We start from the raw sequence: 21,749 nt of genomic DNA, 5'->3' as shown, positions 1-21,749 counted from the left end.
CTGGTTAGCTCTTTTGGGAGCTGGTATATGATGGGTCAAATGGCCTCCTTCTAGTACTATAAAATTATATGATTCTATAAGAACCCTTTGTGTAAGATATACATTTATGCTTTGGAGTTATTTAACCTGCAACAGCATATATGTTTTGACCTCTTTAAATGAAAGATCACAATGCATAAACCTCCCAGTATAGGATGGGTGAAGACTTGGCAGATGCATGTTGGAACAGCAGTGAAATGTCCATCCTAATCTTGAAGCAATAACACATGTGTAGTGAATTTAATTTCAAAATTGTTTTATTTCAGTATATTTACAGCAGGAATTTGCACAAAAATGCCACAAACATTTTTTAAAAAGTGTTGTTGTATTATTTTAGTTTTCATGGAATCAATAAATTATTCTTTACAATCACATCTTAATCCACAACAGTTTAGCTTTGTTAATCGGTTTGGTCACTTTGGTTTACATGAACGCTGGTGGACAATCAATCTGTCTGGGAGGAAGGTTCGCCCACAGATCTCGCAAGGTACCAGTTGATCTTGGGAACTTCTCCAAGCTGCCTCATTTAAAGCATCTATATCATATGCACCTTTACCTGGAAAATTGAGGGAAAGGAGTTGAAACTTTTATTGTATTCATAAAGAGTGCTTTGGGGGCAATAGATCCAAAAAAATCCAAATAATGAATGAACATCTTCAGCAAAATCATTTGAATGACTCAGTTTGAAATAAAATGCTTTTGTATTTGTGCTGTTGCCTACTACCTTATTAGCTTCATTTGCAACTTTTGCTAATGAAACTAATCATGATATGGGGCTTTTGCAACGTAAGAAGCTCTTCTGCCAAAGCTAATAAATATTTGCCCGAGTCCACTGCAGGCTGAAAGCCTTGTAATGCTGTAAAGGCAGCCTGACTTGCCTGCTGTTAGCAATATCTGCAAACATCTGTAGAAATGGGCACCCTCTCATACATACAGCATGTCTAACCATTTATCTGTGCACTTTCCTTTCCAGCCAAAAGCTAATGGGCCTTGACCTGGATGAGGGTACATACATTGTTCTGAAGAGAACTAGACCATGTAGTCCAATGTCAAGAATGTGGTGCTGGAAAAGCACAGTAGGTCAGGTAGCATTCTAGCAGCAGGAATCCTGATGAAGAGCTTATGCCCAAAACATTGATTCTCCTGCTCCTTGGATGCTGCCTGACCTGTTTACTTTTCCAGCACCACACTCTTGACTCTGATCTCCAGCATCTGCAGTCCTCACTTTCTCCATGTAGTCCAATGAGATCAGTGAAGATCTGCAGTGTGCTTGTCTGCAATAAAAGATACAGCCATTTCCAATCTAGCAGCCTTTAATATTCATTCTGAAAGTAAAGAGAAAAGAACTTTAATTCATCTGGTACTTTTGAAGTATAATCACTGTAGGCAAATTTGGGAGCACATTTACAAACATGCCTCACAACAGCATCAAAATAAATAGCCAATTAAATTGTGTTTGGTTGCTGAATCATAAAGGTTGCCCAAAGCATTGGGAAAATGACCTGCTATGTTTGCGAATAGTTCAGCTCACTACAGGTCTCTATATTGTTTAGCAATGAGGTCATATCTACTGGTCTTCTAAATAGCATTTGATTCATTTTAATTTGTCATCATGAGTTAGTTTGCTAACTTATTTTACGGAAAGATGCTTCGTATTATCTATGCATCAGACAGTAGCAGGTGGCGTAACTTGATGCCTGCCACTGCACATAAATAAAGACAGCAAAGATGAATCACTTTAATCTGTTCTTAGGATGTGATTTACATTGCTCTTCCTGATGAGTCAATCACATACTGTAGGATTAGAGTCCTCATTTGGTAAGAATGGCATTTCTCCTTATGAAAGGACATAAGTGAACCAGTATGTTCTTTGATAACCTTGTCCAGAAATTTCCAGACTATGAAATTTATTTTTACAATTTTCTAAGGTGGGACTCAAACTCACAATCTCCGTGGTATTAGACAAGCACAATAACTACAAGATCACAAAAAATTTTGAAAACAGAATAGATGTGAAAACATTTTCTTCTGTGTTGTCAGCAACAAGTATGCATCCTAATATATCAGTGAACTAAAAGGTCTCACATTATGCAGCCTAGTGAGAATAGCCAAAGAATTCATTCCTCGGTATGGGAATAGAGCAAACTCCCAGGACTCTCAAAGATTCTGTATTACAAACAGATAGCTTCAACAAAAAAAACAACATTATAAGTAGTAACAAAAGTATGCAAAATGTTCAATTCACAATTAGAATGGCTGTACTATTGTACCATCTACGAAGTGCACTGTAGGAGATATGAACATAGGGATAGTAAGTAAGTTTGCAGATGACACCAAAATTGGGGGTGTAATGGAAGTGAAGAAGGCTACCTCAGATTACAACAGGATCTTGATTAGATGGACCAATGGGCTGAGGCGTGGCAGATGGAGTTTAATTTAGATAAATGCAAGGTGCTGCATTTAGGGAAAGCCAATCATGGCAAGACTTATGGTAAGGTCCTTGAGAGTGTTGCTGAACAAAGAGATCTTGGAGTGCAGGTTCATAGCTCCTTGAAAGTGGAGTCGCAGGTAGACAGGATGGTGAAGAAGGTGTTTGGTATGCTTTATTGGTCAGAATATTGAGTACATGAGTTGGGAGGTCATGTTGCAGCTGTACAGGACATTGGTTAGGCCACTGTTGAAATATTGCGAGCAATTCTGGTCTCCTTCCTATTGGAAAGATATTGTGAAACTTGAAAGGGTTCAGAAAAAATTTACAAGGATGTTGCCAGGGTTGGAGGATTTGAGCTACAGGGAGAGGCTGAACAGGCTGGGGCTGTTTTCCCTGTAGTGTCGGAGGCTGAGGGGTGGCATAATAGAGGTTTATAAAATCATGACAGGTATGGATAGGGTAAATAGACAAAGTCTTTTTCCTGGGGTGGGGAGTCCAGGACTAAAGGGTGAGAGGGGAAAGACATAAAAGAGACCTAAGGGGTAACTTTTTCACACAGAGGGTGGTGCGTATATGGAATGAGCTGCCAGAGGAAGTGGTGGAGGCTGGTACAATTGCAACATTTAAAGCCATCTAGATAGATATGTGAATAGGAAGGGTTTAGAGGGGTATGGGCCAAGTGCTGGCAAATGGAACTAGATTCGGTTGGGATTTCTGGTTGGCAGGGACTAATTGGGCCGAAGGGTCTGTTTCCGTGCTGTACTTCTCTATGACTCTATGCCTTTAACTCACCTAGGCTCCTTAGACAACACCTTTACCATCTTGAAAAATAAGGTCAGCAGCAGCAGCCGATACATGGGAACATTACCTACAAGTTCCCCTCCAAGCTACACACCATCCTGACCTTTTCAACATTACCATTCCTTCACTGAAGCTGGGTCAATGTTCTGAATCCCTCCGTAATAACGCTGTGGAATGAGTTATGAAAAAAGATAAAAGATAATCGACTTTCAGTTGTCTATGAAACAATAGTCTGAATCTTCCCAGGCCCTGAATGGTATTGGCAATGATGAGACAGTTGGGAAATATAGCGAGAATGGAAAAATTGATTCCAGATCAAGAAAAAGAGCCTGGTTTTTGGCTTTGCATTTTAATCGCTAGATGAGAATCATGTAAGTGAGTGATGAGTGGCCCACCTTAATGCATTAATCTTTTTTACTTAATCTCATATCATTTATATGCATATTGTTATTTTCCCAAGCAACAGATTGAAACTAGATTGTGGTAATTACCAACATGAAATGCAGAGTGTGCATCCTGTGACTGTAACTCACTGAAGTCTTCTCTGTGTATCCATCCTGAACAGCATTCCCCAAACCTCTCTGGGTATGCTCTATGGGCACTTACTGCCTATACCCTCCATCCTCAGCAGCTGGCATCAACCAAGAATCAGCCTCACCACATCATCATGGTACATCTCCAATGCCTTATAATGCAGTTCCATACTGCACTTCATAGTTCAATAACACCCTTTATTGCAATGCTTCTTCCATGCCACTTCCAGGGCAAATAGAAAAATCATACAACACCACATTATAGTCCAACAAGTTTATTTGGAAGCACTAGTTTTTGAAGCACTGCTCCTTCATCAGGTGGTTGTGATGAAGGAGCAGCACTTTGAAAGCTAGTGCTTCCAAATAACCTGTTGGACTATAACCTGGTGTTGTGTGATTTTTAACTTTGTCCACCCCAGTCCAACACCAGCACCTCCAAATCATGACTTCCATGACACGCACTGAAGCAGGCTACATCTTAGGGCTACTTGTTTACTTTCTCAGCCTTCTCTCGCTTTGCAGCTACTTGGATGTGTACAGTATCTCTGTCATGCATTGTCTATTTACACACTAACTCCTAATTTAGATGTTAAAGGCTCACAGTATTTCTGACTTGCATTACTTTTTAACTCAGACACAGAGCCAGGCTGCCTGCAATTTTTGCCAGCAATGATGAGTCAAGGAGGTGGACATGTTGGTGTGCAGCACCATTTTATACTTGTAGTGTGTCCCAGCAGTGTACATGCCAAGCATATTGAATGTGTTTCAACCAAATGATCTCAAAAGTCTCAGGGGACTAGTCCTTGATCGTGTCAAGGAAGACTTTTTTTCAGTCAGGTGGTGCTAACACAGTCAGTCAAGGGCATTGCACAACATTAGTCTAGGATCTTGGACAGTCAGTCCACTGCCTAGGGCATTCAGAGTCAGGGAATCTGCATCATTATGGCCTGGGGAGTTGGCCATGGTCAGTCCTCCAGGTCTATTACAACCAGTCAGGGGTTAACATAAGGTCAGCTGAGGAGCTGTACAGATATTAGTCAAGGCTGTTGTTCAAAGTCAGTTGGGTGTTGGCCACAATCAGTCTGAGGAATGGTTCACTGACAGACAAGATGTTTATCAAGGCTCATTGCTGTGGTGGGGAAGTTGGACAAGTCAATTATAGGGATTAGAGGCAGCATACTGGTATAGAGGGGGTACCAATAATTATGACAGGAGATAACTCGGCATTCAAGGGTAGGACATCATAGAGCATGGAGGACTTAGAGGGGGACTGCAGAAGGGATATGTCATCGATGGTCACTACCACTCTAGTTTCAATGGAGGGACAGTGCATCATGATGTTTGTAATTTTTTTAATGTTTCTATCAAATGTTATTACAATGAGCTTTACAAAAGTGCTGAAATTAAGAAATCATGTATGACCCATTTAGGTTCAAAATGGTCTTTTTTTCACATAACCAACTCCTGAGGCTCAGGAGGTGAAGTGGGGAGATGAAGATTTAAATTAAAGAGTTGGGTGGGACTATCTCTCTCTCTCTCTACATTACCTTCCCTCCTTAACTGAATCACAAATGCACAATGAAATTAAAAACAGTTGCCACCACACCTAAAGTGAACACAAGAAGTGTTTTTTTCTCTGAGAGTGGACTCCATTTGTGCCTGGTACGAGGCCATTCAAGAGGTCATTGCATTAAACAGACACAAAGACTAACATTGATGAGGGCAGAGCAATGGACATGGTCTGTATGGACTTCAGTAAGGCGGTCTACAAGGTTCCCCATGGGAGATTGGTTAGCAAGGTTCAATCTCATGGAATACAAGGAGAACTAGCCAATTGGATACAGAACAGGCTTAAAGGTAGAAGACAGAGGGTGGTGGTGGAGGGCTGTTTTTCAGACTGGAGGCCTGTGACCAGTGGAGGATCAGTGCCAGATCCATTACTTTTTGTCATTTATATAAATGATTTGGAAATGAACATAGGAGGTATAGTTAGTAAGTTTGCGGATGACACCAAAATTAGAAGTGTTGCAGACAGCGAAGAAGGTTACTTCAGATTACAAGGGGATCTTGATTAGATGGACCAATGAACTGAAGAGTGGCAGATGGAGTTCATTTTAGATTAATGCAAGGTGCTGCATTTTGGGAAAACAAATCTTAGGAGGACTTATACACATAATGTTAAGGTCCTAGGGAGTGTTGCTGAAAAAAGAGACCTTGGAGTGCAGGTTCATAGCTCCTTGAAAGTGGAGTCACAGGTAGATAGGCTAGTGAAGAGGGGTCGGTATGTTTTCCTTTATTGGTCAGAGCATTGAGTATAGGAGTTGGGAGGTTTCGTTGCGGCTATACAGGACATTGGTTAGGCCACTGCTGGAATATTGCGTGCAATCCTGGTCTTCCTATCAGAAGGATGTTGTAAAACTTGATAATAGATAATAAGTGCAGGAGTAGGCCATTCGGCCCTTCGAGCCAGCACCACCATTCATTATGATCATGGCTGATCACCCACAATCAGAATCCTGTTCCTGCCTTATCCCCATAACCCTTGATTCCACACTCTCTAAGAGCTCTATCCATCTCTTTCTTGAAAGTATCCAGAGACTTGGTCTCCATTGCCTTCTGGGACAGAGCTTTCCACATATCCACCACTCTCTGGGTGAAGAAGTTTCTCCTCAAATCTGTTCTAAATGGCCTACCCCTTATTTATAAACTGTGTCATTTGGTTCTTGACTCACCCATCAGCAGAAACATGCTTCCTGCCTCCAGAGTGTTCAATCCATTAATAATTTTATACTTCGCAATCAGATGCCCTCTCATCCATCTAAACTCAAGCCCATTCGCTCCAATCTTTCAACATATGATAGTCCCTCCATTCTGGGAATTGACCTCATGAATCTACGCTACACTCCCTCAATAGCCAAGATGTCCTTCCTCAAATTTGGAGACCAAGTCTGCACACAATACTCCAGATCCGGTCTCACTAGGGCCCTGTACAGCTGCCGAAGGACCTCTTTGTTCCTATACTCAATTCATCTTGTTATGAAGGCCAGCATGCCATTAGCTTTCTTCATTGTCTGCATTACCTGCATGCTTGCTTTCATTGACTGATGTACAAGAACACCTAGATCTCATTGTACTTCCCCTTTACCTAACTTGACTCCATTTAGATAGTAATCTGCTTTCCTGTTCTTGCCACCAAGTGGATAACCACACATTTATTCACATTAAACTGCATCTGCCATGCAGCCGTCCACTCACCTAGCCTGTCCAAGTCACCTTGTATTGTCCTAACATCCTTCTCACATTTCACCCTGCCACGCAGGTTTAGAAAGGATTTACAAGGATGTTACCAGGGTTGGAGGATTTGAGCTATAGGAAGAGGCTGAATAGGCCAGGACTGTTTTCCCTGCAGCGTCGAAGTCTGAGGGGTGATCTCTTACAGGTTTATAAAATCATGAGGGGGATAGATAGAATAAGTAGACAAAGTCTTTTCCCTGGGATGAGGGAGTCCAGTACCAGAGGGCATAGGTTTAGCATGAGAGGGGAAAGATATCAAAGAGACCTAGGAGGCAATTTTTACATGCAGAGGGTGGTGTGCGTATGGAATGAGCTGCCAGAGAAAGTGGTGGAAGCTGGTACAATTGCAAGATTTAAAAGGCATCTGGATGGGTATATGAATAGGAAGGGTTTAGAAGAACATGGGCCAAGTGCTGGTGAATGGGACTAGATTAGGTTGGGATATCTGGTCGGTATAGACAAGTTGGACTGAAGGGCCTGTTTCCGTGCTGTACATCTCTATGACTCTAGGTTAAAGTCACAGAATTCCAGAAGGTGAACTCCCATGAAGTGAGCTACTATGTTGACAAGTAATCCTAGCCATGTCATTAAGACTATAAGACAGGCACAGAAGTAGGTTATTCAGTCTAATGAGTCTGCTTTACCAGCCAGTGAGATCATGGCTGATCTGTTAATACTTTTGTTACCCTTACTGATTAAAAATGTGTCCATCTCAACCTTGAATGTACTCAACAAGCCAGCCTCAACAACCCTCTATGGTAAAGAGTTCCATGGATTCACTACCCTCAGAGAAGAAATTCCTCTTCATCTCTGTCTTAAATATGTGATCCCTTATTCTGAGATTGTGCCTTCTGGATCTAGACTCACCCATACAGGGAAACAAACTCTCTGCATCTACCCTAAGAATCTTGCACATTTCAAAAATATTCCATCTGATTCTTCTAAATTGTAATGAATACAGATTCAATCTCTTCTTTCAAGACAGTACCTCCAAACCTAGTGTTAGCCTAATGAACTTTCTCTGGACTGCCTCCAATGCCAGAATAACTTTCCTTAGAAAAGGGGCCCCAAACTGTTCACAGTATTCCAGCTGTTGGCTGGCTAGTGCCTTGTTTAAATTTAGCATTATTCATGTCATTGATCATTACAAGTTAATTCTAGTAATGGCAATGAAGCCACAGTAATGTCAGGTAACCTATAAAATGCCACCTACATTCCACTATTCACAAACACCTACACCTTCTCATAGCTTGCACATGGTCCAGGAGCTGTTTATCATATACTTTGGATGATAAAATATCTTCCTTATTACCTTACATTCAAAGCTGGTTTTTTAGGGGGTAATATGGGCTGTGAGGGTGGGAGTGGAGGTTTCATTTCTCCTGTTACTAAAAAAAAACTATCCCTTAACCTATCTTTTCAGAGGTTTGTATGTCCTAATGTTTGGAGGACAATGGCTAAATGTCATTTGTGTATGCTGTAACTGTTGACAGACACATTCCTGAGAAGCTGCTCAGTTTTGATATTCCCCAAGTAGGCTCATTAGAACCATCAACAATTGTTCAAGACACAAAACCAGTTGTCATCTCTGTGTCCACTGCACTACTAATAGCCAAGGAATTGATCAGTTTACTTATGTTTGGAATGCCAGGATGAGCAGCAGCTTCTAGTTGGTGCAACCTCCTAGTTTAGAGTTTCAGCCAAAGTTACCCTGAAAATCTAGAAAATGTGCAGGAGACTCATAGTCATTCTTCACTGATGGAATTCCCTCCAGAGAGAGGCATTGCCAACTGAAAATGTCCTGGGATATGTGACAAAACTGCCCTTGCAAAGCAAAGAAATTCCTTAACCTCTATGTGACATTGTGGGTAAGCCTCTTGTCACTAACAGAGATTTTCACATTGTTGACATACCACAACATGAAGGACTATTTCTGGCTTGCTGTTTTAGAATTCTTGCATTTCTAACCTTTGGATATGGTACCTGATCGTGGGAAACCTGAAAGATCCCAGCAGGGCTGACCATATCTGCCCCTGGTGAGCACAAGATAGCTCAAGAACAGCGCTGGAGATAATAACATAATGCACATGTAATGAGGTGAGCTGTGTAAGATTGTGTGAGAAAATCTGCAAGAGAAATCCTCCATGAAACTCCGCAAAACTGACAGATGGCCAAATTTTGGGGAAATTCTGCCTAATATGTGTTGAAGTGACACTTAAAAAACATCCTTACCAATCTGCCGGCTGCAGATGCATATATCCATGACAGTATCAGTAAGAGTGATCATCACACAGTCCTTGTGGAAACAAAGTACTCCCTTCACATTGAGAATAAACTCAGTGTTGTGTGGCATTATCAGCATACTAAGTGGGACAGACTTTGAACAGATCTAGCGACTCAAATCTGGACATTCATGAGGTGCTATGGCCCATCAACAGCAGCAGGACTATACTCCAGCACAATCTGCAACCTCATTGTCCATATTTCCCCACTCAACCATTGCCTTCAAACCAGAGATCAACCCTGGTTCAGTACAGAGTGCAAGAGGGCAAGCCAGGAACAGACATAAGTGAAAATGAGGTGTCAACCTGGTGAAGCCACCTAGCAGTGTAAGCAGCAAGTGATAGACAGAATTAAGCAACCCCACAACCAACAATCATATCTAAGCTCTGCAAGTCCTGCCACATCCAGTCATTAATGGTGATAAACCATTCAACAACTCACTGGGGGAGGAGGTTCCACAAATATTCCCGTCCTCAATGATGGAAGGGTCCAGCACATCAGTGCAAAAAAGATAAGGCTGAAGCATATGCAGCAATCTTCAACCAGAAATGCCATGGGGATGATTCATCTCGGCTTCCTCCAATGATAACCAGCATTTCAGATACTGGTCTTCAGCTAATTCAATTCACTCCATGTGATATCATGAAATGGTTGGAGGCACTGGATGCTGCAGCTATAGACCGTGACAACATTCTGGTAATGGTACTGAAGCCTTGTGCTCCTGAACTTGCTGCTCCCCTAGCCAAGCTATTCCAGTACAGTTACAACACTGGCATCTACCCAATAATGTGGAAAATTTTGCAAGTATGTCCTGTACGTAAAACACAGAACAAATCCAAATCAGTCATTTACTGCCTTATCAATCTACTCTTCATCACCAACAAAATTATGGAAGATGTCATCAATAGTCCTATCAAGCAACATCTGCTCATCAATAACCTGCTCAATGATGCCCAGTTTGGGTTCCGCCAAGGCCACTCACCTCCTGACCTCATTACAGCCTTGGTTGAAACATAGACAAAAGAGGTGAATTCCAGAGGTAAGGAAAGAGTCACAGTCCTTGGCATCAAGACTTCATTTGACTGAATGTAGCATCAAGGAGCCCTAGCAAAACTAGAATCAATGATGTGTCAGGTGGAAGGAGGATGGGTTGTGGGGGGGGTGGGAGTGCATGGAAAATGTGACTGCATTTTCAAGTGCAGACAGTGATAAAAGCTATGGTGACACCTTTAAAGTATGACTCCATAACCCCTTTGTTTATGACTTTGATTAAAAATCACATAACACCTTTATCCACCCCAGTTCAACACCAGCTCCTCCACATTGTGGCAATAGTGGCAGATGAAGGTTCTTTATTGTTGCTTAATTGGGCAGTTGATGCCATCAGTTAACCTATGAGTGCCTTACTCACCCTCTGTATTATGGAAAGTATCTCAGGAGAGGGTATGCATGAGTTGGGCTGGGCACCTGACATATTACTTGCTTGCCGTAGTGTGAAAATATGCTTAGTGATGGGACCAGAAAAAAGAAGTCCTATTGTTTTCAGGAAAAAGCAACAGAACAGGATTAATAACTACAAACCCATCTGTTTCTGGAACAGCATTGTATCTATGATATCATCCACCTACTCCTGGCAAAACTCTTGACTAGAAGATATGAAGATATGAAAATATCAATCAGACTGAGGATCCTTGAGACTCAGTTCTCATGGCTCCTGGTTACTTAGATAAGGGATTCTTGTAGAATGCTAAACATGTGTGCAGGCACTGGGGATAGTGTCTGAGATTGTGCTACAGATTTCAAGACAATTGGAAAAGCCTACTAAATACATCTGTGGCACCATGATGGATGGCTTTTCAGCATCACAGTCCACTCTGAAAAATGCGCCAGTTGCAAGCCAATTACATTGGAGGCCCCAAGCATAGAAGCCCTAAGGACCGAAAACCGGATTAGAATAGAAGCAAAACATTCCATTGTGTGCTAATGTTATATTAAGTGTGTCTCACAGTAAATCATTTATACCCTGACTGAATTTATTTTCAAATAAAATTGTACCTGTAGTTATCAGCTATTTAAAACCTATTGTTTTGAGAATCTTATCCATAATGCTCATTTTAAAAAATTATCTTACTATAAAGTCTGATTTTTTTTTCCTATTATATGGGCCACTGCTGGAATGTTCAGAATATGGCTTGACCTGCTGGATCTGGTTTGCATCAGTGTCATGTACCAGCTGTTGTCCATTATTCACAATAGCTAAAGTTCTGGGGTTCGCCTGAATCCCTTGTGCATTCCACATTATTATCTTACTGATTCTCCGAACTGAGAAAGCGATAAGTTGAAATGCATTGATGCAATACACAGCAGGTTTAATTTGAGCTCTGTAAATTGTTTAGTCTATATGTTGATTTTCAGTCTTGTATATTTAGTTTTATGGTAATATAATTGTAAACACAGTTTCTGTGTATTCCCAACAAGATTGATAGAGGATCAAAGTACTCTTCTGTTGCTGTCAAGTACATTTCATTCTCTAGATATTTATCTGTATGGTTTGGATCACTGAATACAAACAATTTTCTTACAGAGTGATTTTTTTTCTGTTTGGAGGGTGAAATTAGTGAGAGAAAGGGAAGGTGTGTTTTCGAAAGAGTTGCATTTGTTGTTAATAGCAGATTGTAACCTTGGGGATAAGCTGGTGAATGGATTACATCATTGAAAATGTATGTAGATGTAAATTGATTTGTGGTGGAATATATTTATACTTGGTTTTGAAAAAGAATGTAATAAATCTTCAGAGTTTGTACAAGTACCAAGCCTACAACAATCATTTACTGGGCCAAAAAGCATGAGCCACTAGATTCATGTTCATTGGTTGATTGGTTGTGAATCAGATTTTCTTCCAATAATAAGGCCTAGTCTCCACAAGTGTGTCTCCCACAGCTTATACTCTCAGTTTTCAACATCTGTGATGTTGATTTTCTGTCGGCTGTGATTTTGATCTTCTACTGGTTGTATTGGAATCTACTACTTCAAAAGGAACTAACATCTGAAGTTAATTACTTTGCTTTTGGAGTTATTGCCAGTAATGCTGCTAATAAGGGAAATAATTAGCGGCTGCTGGCAAAACACAGATGTAACTGGGTGATATTCAACCAGCTAGACCATTCATATTAACAGCAAAAAACAAACTAATCAGTATGCAGACTGTTAGGCACTCAGCCTTAATCTTAGGAATCGAGATAAAAGCTGCTTTTGGCTGCTGAATCAATATGTAAGAGCTTTGAAATCAGCATCAGTACAGCAGGAAACCACAATTCACTGATCGCACCGTCACTATGTTTATGCATAAAATCTTGCCTCGAGAGTAACAGGTTTGAGCGGCTGCAGGTTACACAACTACCTAGGTTTAGTCAATATGGTTAGAAAAGTTCTGTTATTACACATACAGCTGTCATTTATAATGTGTTTTAAGAGAAAAAATGTTTGAAGCGTCCACTTCAAAGATTTACCATATAAAGATCTGATCAGAGCACTTGCAAATGTATAAGAGCATGAACTAAGGAAGAATGCATAATGAAATAAGTAAAGAATTTGTGCATAGACATGATCACAATGTAATGATAAAAAAACGGAATGTCAGCTTATCATATTTTTGCACAGCTTTTTTTGTAAAATGAAACCATGTGACAAACTGCAGGATACCTAGACCAAGTAACAGATGTATTACTAAATAGATGCAAGATGTTTCATAATATTAACTAAATAATATTGGTATATAATTTGTATATATCTTTGCTGCAGTTCAAAGACACAATTCGAGACTGTATCAGAACTGTTGTTGGCTCTTACATGAGACATTCCTGCACCAGTGAGAAGGAGACATTTTACTTTATTGGGCTGCAGTACTCATTGAAGTTTGTTCCTAAAGTAGGAAATCCGCCTCAGTATAGTTAAGACCCTTCAATTCTAGACTGCAGATCTACTTACCTCCCACTCTTCTGATCTGGTCTCCACTTTAAATAGATTTCAATTAATCTGTTTAGATGAGTTATGACACACCTCTGAAACTATTTGTCATTAGCTCCAGTTAGGTCTACAGAGTCTGTAGCTATTTCAACCTCACATCTGAAAAATCATTACTAAGCTCCTGCCCTTGCTCTTTCTCCTCTTTTAAAAGCTTCCTCGAAACACATGTTCTTTAATCTTTCTTTTATGTCTAGGTTGAAATGGTGTTGTGTTCAGTGAAGAAGTTTTGGGCATTATGTTAAAGCTGTATATGAACTCAAGTTATTAAATGTACGGTCATGGCTTATAATGTTAGGATGCTAGGCTTACACAGCTTTCAGAGTAAGGGTATGGCAATATTGTGATTATGTTATTGGATCAGAAACCTAGAGATTTGGGCCTGAAAACAAAAACTCAAATCCTATTGCTGCTTCTGGGGAATTTAAATTCACTAAATTATATAAATCTGAAATCTAGTATCAGTAAATTTGAAATCTAGAAGAGGAAAATGGTTAGGAGATTACATCTGAATGAAATGTAGGCAGTGTAGAGTCATAAATTTGATTCAGGTTGTAAATCTTGTTATGCTTTTCTCAAGCTTACAAGAATTAGATGCTGATATAGAACTAACAATCTTCAAGTGAGTAAAATAGTTTTGTTTAGCAGGGAGCTGTCTGATGTTAGCAATTATCCATCAAGTGAAAATATTTGGTTCAATTGGGCACAACTTACTGTACCAGAAACCTAAACGGGCCAACGGCTCATCAGAGGCTGTGTATAAGAGACAGATTTGTCAAATCAGAGAGTGTTACACATGCCAAGATGTCAGCAAAAATGACCATCATTTGTGCATGCACCGATGATGCCAGAGAATCTTGGCTTTCACATAGGCTGTGAATTGTCTCCACACGACCGTTCAAGGAGAAGAATCATTATCAGCAATAAGGAATAAACCTGAGTTAAATTTTAATTAGAAGGTAAATGGAGGCAGGAGGTATTTTTATTTGAATCAGACCTGTATGTGTTTGCTGTATAAAATCTGACCGCAATGGATTAAATTTCTTTTATAGATTTGGATTTCTGAACTTTAAAAGATTGATATGACTGGTAATGGGACCCATAATGAAAGATTTCATTGTTTTTGTACCCAAGGAGGTGCAAATAAAATGTTTGACATCTGCTTCAACAAAATTGCTTTATCAGATTTTTCAATGTTAGAAATAGCTCAGTGAAAAGCATGATGTGATATTCACTTGAGCCCTTTGTACAAACTCACTTTTTGCATCAGTTAGCAAAGGTCTTTAAATGATTCACAGCCTTTTCAGACTGTACAGACATAAGGGGTGCATAGTCAGGAGGTTCTGCCTGAGTGAGATAGATGGAGTTGCGAATTTGATTCAGATGGGAATTTGGTACACAGTACCACAGTGGGGAAATGAGGGCTCCACTTTCTCCAATTTTTTTTAATCCATCTCCAGGAGTGGATGAGTTTGTCTTTTGCTCCAAGCTTGGAAAGTGATGTTACTGTTACTTTACTTTAGCTGTGTGAATCATTAACTAAATTCACTAAGTAAAAACATTTAAGCGTCTATCAGGGTCGCTAAAGTGTATTGACAAGGTGTATTAATATTTGTAAGATTTTATTAGCAATAGCCAGGTTAACTAATAAAGTAATGGTAGGGTATCTTTTCTGCAAATGTACTTCCTCTGCAATGTGGGAACTCCAGGATGTCTCTTCTATCCTGGAAAATCTTTTGTTTGCAGAAAGTGCCATCAGTTGCAGCAGCTGAGTTCTAATTTTCAGAACTTAAGCAGCAACTTACATCACTGTAGTGTACCCATAAGACTGTTAGCTATGTGAGTAACACTTTTACACATATGGTCATTCAATGCTTAAAAGTGTATAGGCTGGGAGGGAATGGGAGACCACCAGGCAGTCAAAAAGGACTAGGCAGGTAATATAGAGTACATCTAATTCTCCCAGCAAATCTTTGCCCTGAATGCTGATGACAGTGATGGCTCATCTCAGGAGTGCAGCCAGAGCCGAATCTATGGCTCCATGGGTGGTTCAGCTGTACATTTGAATACAAAGAAGACTGGAAAGCAACAATTATAGGTAATTCAAAACTTGGGAGCAGATAGACATTTCTACAGCCGCGTGTATGATTCCAGGCTGATGTTGTCTCCCTGGTCATGACCAAGTCTGTCACTAAGCAGTTTCAGAGTGTCCTGGAGAGGGCGCATGAACAGCTTGCAGCTTCCGTCCACATCAGAGCCAATAATATTGGTAGAAAGAAGGATATGGCCCTGCCGTCAGAATTGAGAGGTAGGGAGAAAATTAGCAAGTAGCACCTTAACGGTAGTCTGGATTAGTCCCAGTGCCATGTTCACATGAGTACTGGAGTAAATGGATAAGATAAGTGAATGGCTGGCAAGTTGTTGCAGTAGGAAAGGCTTTAGATTCTTGGGACATTGGGACCCACGCTTTGCTGGATGGGTTGTACCTGAATAGAACAGGGAGTAAGTCCCTCATGGGATGTTTTGTTACTGCTATTGGGGAGGATTTAAACTGGTTTGGCATGGGATGGGAGCCAGGGTTGATTCTGTTGGGACAAAATCAGAGATGAAAATGAAAGGCAGAAATTAGTTGATGAGTCTGGAATGGAGAGGAAATAGTGTTTGGCAGTGCTCAACGATATATACTTTAATGCAAAGATTACAGCAAACAAAACAGATAAGCTGAGGGTATGAGTACAAATGTGGTAGTATGACACCATAACTATTACAGAAACATGTCTTTAAGAGGGATACACATGGCAGCTCAACTCGCACGGTTACAGGGTTTTCAGATGAGATGGTGAGAGGGGATAAAAAGGAACTGGAGTGGCGATTTTGGTCAGAGTAAATTATAGTGATAAGTAGAGATAATCTGTTAGAAGGATTATTAAATGAGGCCATATTTATTTAACCAAGGGGAAATAAAGAGGCAACCAGGACTGTGTGTATGCTATTCACCCCAAAAAGTTAGAGAAGGAGGGGCAATATGACGCAAGGATCATTAAATGAGACTTTAGGGGAACCTCAATTATCCGTACGAGATGGGTGGGCACTATTTCGTTTGGACAATTGATTATTCAGTTAATCAATTCAATGCCTTTCCTCTGAAGCTTGGAGTTTTCTATGAAGTCTGCTGTCTGTTCAGGATCCTAGAAGCAGCACACAGAGCGCGAGCCCTCACCCCGCCTCCCAATCCTGTCCGCTCCCCCTCCCGCACCCATCCTTATCCCCTGCATGACCCCCAAACCCCATCCAACACTGCCCCTCCATACGCCCCCAAACCCCATCCAAGATGGCCCTCCCGCCTGCCCAACCCCCCACATCCAACGTGACCCCCGTCCGCCCCCAACACCGCCCCTGACTGCCCCTAACACTGCCCTCGTGTGACCCCGGTCTGCACCCAACTCCACCCCCTTCCGCCCCTGCCCCCTCTCCGGGGCAGCTGGACTTGACACTAACAAGACTGCTGCGGCTGCTACTGGCTTTTGCAGGGTGAGTCTCCAAATATCCCACACGCACACGTGCGTGCACACAGACATATGCACAACTTTTTACTGTAACTTTTTGACAGGTTCTACCTCTGCCCTGTACAGGACAACGTTAGAAAGATTATCCAGGGAAGGTGTGTTTAGAAAAAGTGTGTGAAGGGGTGGGAGTGGGGGTGGGTGGGAGGTCAGTTGTTTAGAGATGGTGCCTGCGCTCCCATCGGTCCAGAACTGTTCTCAGCAGCACTTATATTCAGTGTAAACAAAAGACGTGATCAGTGTTGGACGCACATCTTTGTTGTAAAGTTTCTGTCATGACCTTGAGATCACCTTTGGATAATCCAATTTTCAGATAATTGGTATTCGGATAATCGATATTCCCCTGTATATGGATTGAGCTGAAGTACAAAAAGCCAGTCGCCATTGTTTGGAATGTACTATATACCACAAACAAGGGAAGATAGAAGAGCAAATACATAGGCAAATCCCAGAAAAGTGCAAAAAGAATAAGGGTCTGATAGTAATATATTTCAATTAACCCAATACTAACCAGAATATTGTGTGAAATGAATTAAAGGAACAGAATTTCTGAAATTAATTCAGTAGACTTTCTTTTTGGCAATATGTGGCAAGTCCAATAAGAGAGGGTGCATCTTGGACTCAGTTTTAGGAAATCAAGCTTGGCAGGTGGAAGGATGGGAAAACATTTTGTTGCTAGTAATAATTCAGTTGGTTCAAACATAATGAAGGTAAAAGATAAGGATAATACAGGAATTAGACTTCTATATTGGTACAAAACCAATTTTACAAAGTTAAAAATTATTTTGCAAAAGTAGGCTGGACACAGCTGACTGAAGGTAAATTAGTGTCACAGCAGTGGAAAACTTCAAAGGGGATATTCAGGTGTTCAGACGAAACATCTTCCTTGTCATGAAAACGGAAATCTGAAATCATTGATGGATGTATGGAACGTTAAATTACAAAGTGTGTGGTTTTTTTTAGAAAAATGACATACACATGAAAAGATATCTGAAAGTGAAAATTTAGTGCCTGTGTAAAATCTCTGCATGGATTACACCAGGACCTGAGAGAAATTCAGGAATGTTACAACTGAAGAGTGTAAAGGGAACTTCTGATAGCTATCCTTCAAAGGAGGAGATGCCATTAAAAAAAAATGATCTATGGTCTTTTGTGGATTGTATCCCAGACTGCAGGCACATAGATAGAAAAAAAATGAATTAAAAGAAAAAATTCAGGGTAAAATATATATTTGTGTTTTATCCTTCCAGGAATACACAAGTAAGGGAGTTAAAGAAGCAACTACTACCCCTGAACTTCATTAGCTACTATGCTAGGGAGCCAGCATGCTAGTGTGCCAGCTTATGATCAACTTCCACCATACTAAAATGTACCATGAAGGGGAACAGCCGAGAACATCCACGGGACACTCTTGAATTTATGGATTATAAAAAAACAGACTGTCTCTCTGCTGAAGAGCAGGTCAAGTCAACAATGTTGAAGAAAACTTGGCAATATCTTTCAAACAACTGCAGGACCAAAAATCACCAAACAACTCCTCAACCACAACCAGTATAACCTATTTTAACTGCCACAACATTTCACAATCTATTCCTCATAGGGAAATTATTGCAATCAGTTCTGAGACAAGACAAATTTTCAATTAGAAAGGAGTGGATTAATTCAAGGATAATTAGCATGGATTTATTAAAGAAAGGTTATGTTTGGAATGTTCTCCCTGGAGCAGAAGAGGCTAAGGAGAGATCTGATCAATACTTCAAGGCTGTCTTCGACAAGAGTCATAGAGTCATAGAGATGTACAGCACTGAAATAGACACTTCAGTCCAACTCATCCATGCTGACCTGGCAGCACCCGGCCCATATCCATGCAAACCCTTCCTATTCATGTATCCATCCAGATGGGTGTTTAAATGTTGCAATTGTACTAGCCTCTACTACTTCCTCTGGCAGCTCATTCCATCACGTTCCACCCTCTGAGTGAAAAAGTTGCCCCTTTGGTCTCTTTTAGATCTTTTCCCTCTCAGCCTAAACCTATGCCCTCTCGTTCTGGACTCCCCTACCTCAGGGAAAAGACTTTGTCTATTTATCCTATCCATGCCCCTCATAATTGTATAAAATAAAGTCACCCCTCAGCCTCCAACACTCTAGGGAAAACAGCCCTAGCCTGTTCAACCTCTCGCTCTAGCTCAAATCCTCCAACCCTTGCAACATCCTTGTAAATCTTTTCTGAACCCTTTCAAGTTTCACAACATCTTTCAGATAAGACGACCAGAATTGCATGCAATATTCCAACAGTGGCCTTACCAATGGCCTGTACAGTCGCAACATGACTCCCAACTGCTGTACTCGATACTCTGACCAATAAAGGAAAGCATACTAAATGCTTTCTTCACTATCCTATCTACCTGCGACCCCATTTTTAAGGAGCTATAAACCTGTACTCCAAGGTCCCTTTGTTCAGCAACACTCCCTAGGACCTTACCATTAAGTGTATAAGTCCTGGTAAGATTTGCTTTCCCAAAATGCAGCACCTCACATTTATCGAAATTAAACTCCATCTACCATGGATTTTCCACTGTATTTTCCTGGGTGGTCTCTTCTTTGGTCTTCTGCTGCACAACCTTTCTTATGGACAGGTACCTTTCAGAGAGCTACTTGGGTAGCAGTCTATACTTGTTGGTGGAGAAAGTGAGGACTGCAGATGCTGGAGATCAGAGCTGAAAATGTGTGGCTGGAAAAGCGCAGCAGGTCAGGCAGCATCCAAGGAGCAGGAGAATCGACGTTTCGGGCATGAACCGTTCTTCAGGAATGAGGAGAGTGTGCTAAGCAGGCTAAGATAAAAGGAGGGTCTTGGGGGAGGGGCATTGGAAATGCAATAGGTGGAAGGAGGTGAGGGTGAGGGTGATAGGCCGGAGTGGGGGTGGGGGTGGGGGCGGGGAGGTCAGGAAGAAGATTGCAGGTTAGGAAGGTGGTGCTGAGTTCAATGGTTGGGACTGAGACAAGGTGGGGGGAGGGGAAATCAGGAAACTGGAGAAGTCTGAGTTCATCCCTTTTGGTTGGAGGATTCCATACGGAAGATGAGGCGCTCTTCCTCCAGCCGTCGTGTTGCTATGGTCTGGCGATGGAGGAGTCCAAGGAACTGCATGTCCTTGGTGGAGTGGGAGAGGGAGTTGAAGTGTTGAGCCATGGGATGGTTGGATTGGTTGGTCCGGGTGTCCCAGAGGTGTTCTCTGAAATGTTCCACAAGTAGGTGGCCTGTCTCTCCAATATAGAGGAGGCCACATCGGGTGCAGCGGATGCAGTAAATGATGTGTGGGGAGGCGCAGGTGAATTTGTGGCAGATATGGAAGGATCCCTTGGGGCCTTGGAGGGAAGTAAAGGGGGAGGTGTGGGCGCAAGTTTCGCATTTCTTGCGGTTGCAGGGGAAGGTGCCGGGAGTGGAGGTTGGGTTGGTAGGTGATGTGGACCTGACAAGGGAGTCACGGAGGGAGTGGTCTTTTCAGACCGCTGATAGGGGAGGGGAGGGAAATATTCCCTGGTGGTGGGGTCCATTTGGAGGTGACGGAAATGACGACGGATGATACGATGTGTATGGAGGTTGAACAGTTCATCCACTTTACCAACACCTTCCACCCCAACCTCAAATTTACCTGGACCGTCTCAGACTCCTCCCTCCCCTTCCTAGACCTCGCCATTTCTATCTCGCACGACCGAATTAACATGGACATTTACTATAAACCGACCGACTCCCACAGCTACCTAGATTACATCTCCTCCCATCCTGCCCCCTGTAAAAACACCATCCCATATTCCCAATTCCTTCGTCTCCACAGCATCTGCTCCCAGGAGGACCAGTTCCAATACCGAACAACCCAAATGGCCTCCTTCTTCAAAGACCGCAATTTCCCCCCAGACGTGATTGACGATGCTCTCCACCGCATCTCCTCCACTTCCCGCTCCTCCGCCCTTGAGCCCCACCCCTCCAATCGCCACCAGGACAGAACCCCATTGGTCCTCATTTACCATCCCACCAACCTCTATATACATCCGTCGTCATTTCGCCACCTCCAAACGGACCCCACCACCAGGGATATATTTCCCTCCCCTCCCCTATCAGCATTCTGAAAAGACCACTCCCTCCATGACTCCCTTGTCAGGTCCACACCCCCCCACCAACCCAACCTCCACTCCCGGCACCTTCCCCTGCAACTGCAAGAAATGCAAAACTTGCGCCCATACCTCCCTCCTTACTTTCCTCCAAGACCCCAAGGGATCCTTCCATATCTGCCACAAATTCACCTGCACCTCCACACACATCATTTACTGCATCCACTGCACCCGATGTGGCCTCTCTCTATATTGGAGAGACAGGCCGCCTACTTGCGGAACATTTCAGAGAACACCTCTGGGACACCCAGACCAACCAACCCAACCACCCTGTGGCTCAACACTTCAACTCCCCCTCCCACTCCACCAAGGACATGCAGGTCCTTGGACTCCTCCATCGCCAGACCATAGCAACATGACGGCTGGAGGAAGAGCGCCTCATCTTCCGCCTAGGAACCCTCCAACCACAAGGGATGAACTCAGATTTCTCCAGTTTCCTCATTTCCCCTCCCCCCACCTTGTCTCAGTCCCAACCCTCGAACTCAGCACCACCTTCCTAACATGCAATCTTCTTCCTGACCTCTTCGCACCCACCCCTACTCCGGCCTATCACCCTCACCTTAACCTCCTTCCATCTATCGCATTTCCAACACCCCTCCCCCAAGTCCCTCCTCC

At 42.1% G+C, this 21,749-nt stretch overlaps 1 protein-coding gene across 1 annotated transcript in view; it reads right to left on the bottom strand.

Moving 5' to 3' along the window:
• Nucleotides 1–371: 371 nt before the first annotated feature.
• LOC132825874 (zinc finger protein 474-like) overlaps nucleotides 372–21,749 on the bottom strand; it is a 35,702-nt gene continuing 14,324 nt past the window's right edge. The window contains exon 3 of the mRNA XM_060841465.1: nucleotides 372–595. Within this exon, the coding sequence (XP_060697448.1) occupies nucleotides 453–595 (143 nt within the window). The 3' untranslated portion in view covers nucleotides 372–452. The remainder of the gene's footprint in view (nucleotides 596–21,749) is intronic.

This window comes from Hemiscyllium ocellatum, chromosome 2 (assembly GCF_020745735.1).
Source record: "Hemiscyllium ocellatum isolate sHemOce1 chromosome 2, sHemOce1.pat.X.cur, whole genome shotgun sequence".
Lineage (NCBI taxonomy): Eukaryota > Metazoa > Chordata > Chondrichthyes > Orectolobiformes > Hemiscylliidae > Hemiscyllium > Hemiscyllium ocellatum.
The sequence above is the reverse complement of the archived record's forward strand: the minus strand, read 5'-3'. Positions and strand labels throughout refer to the sequence as shown.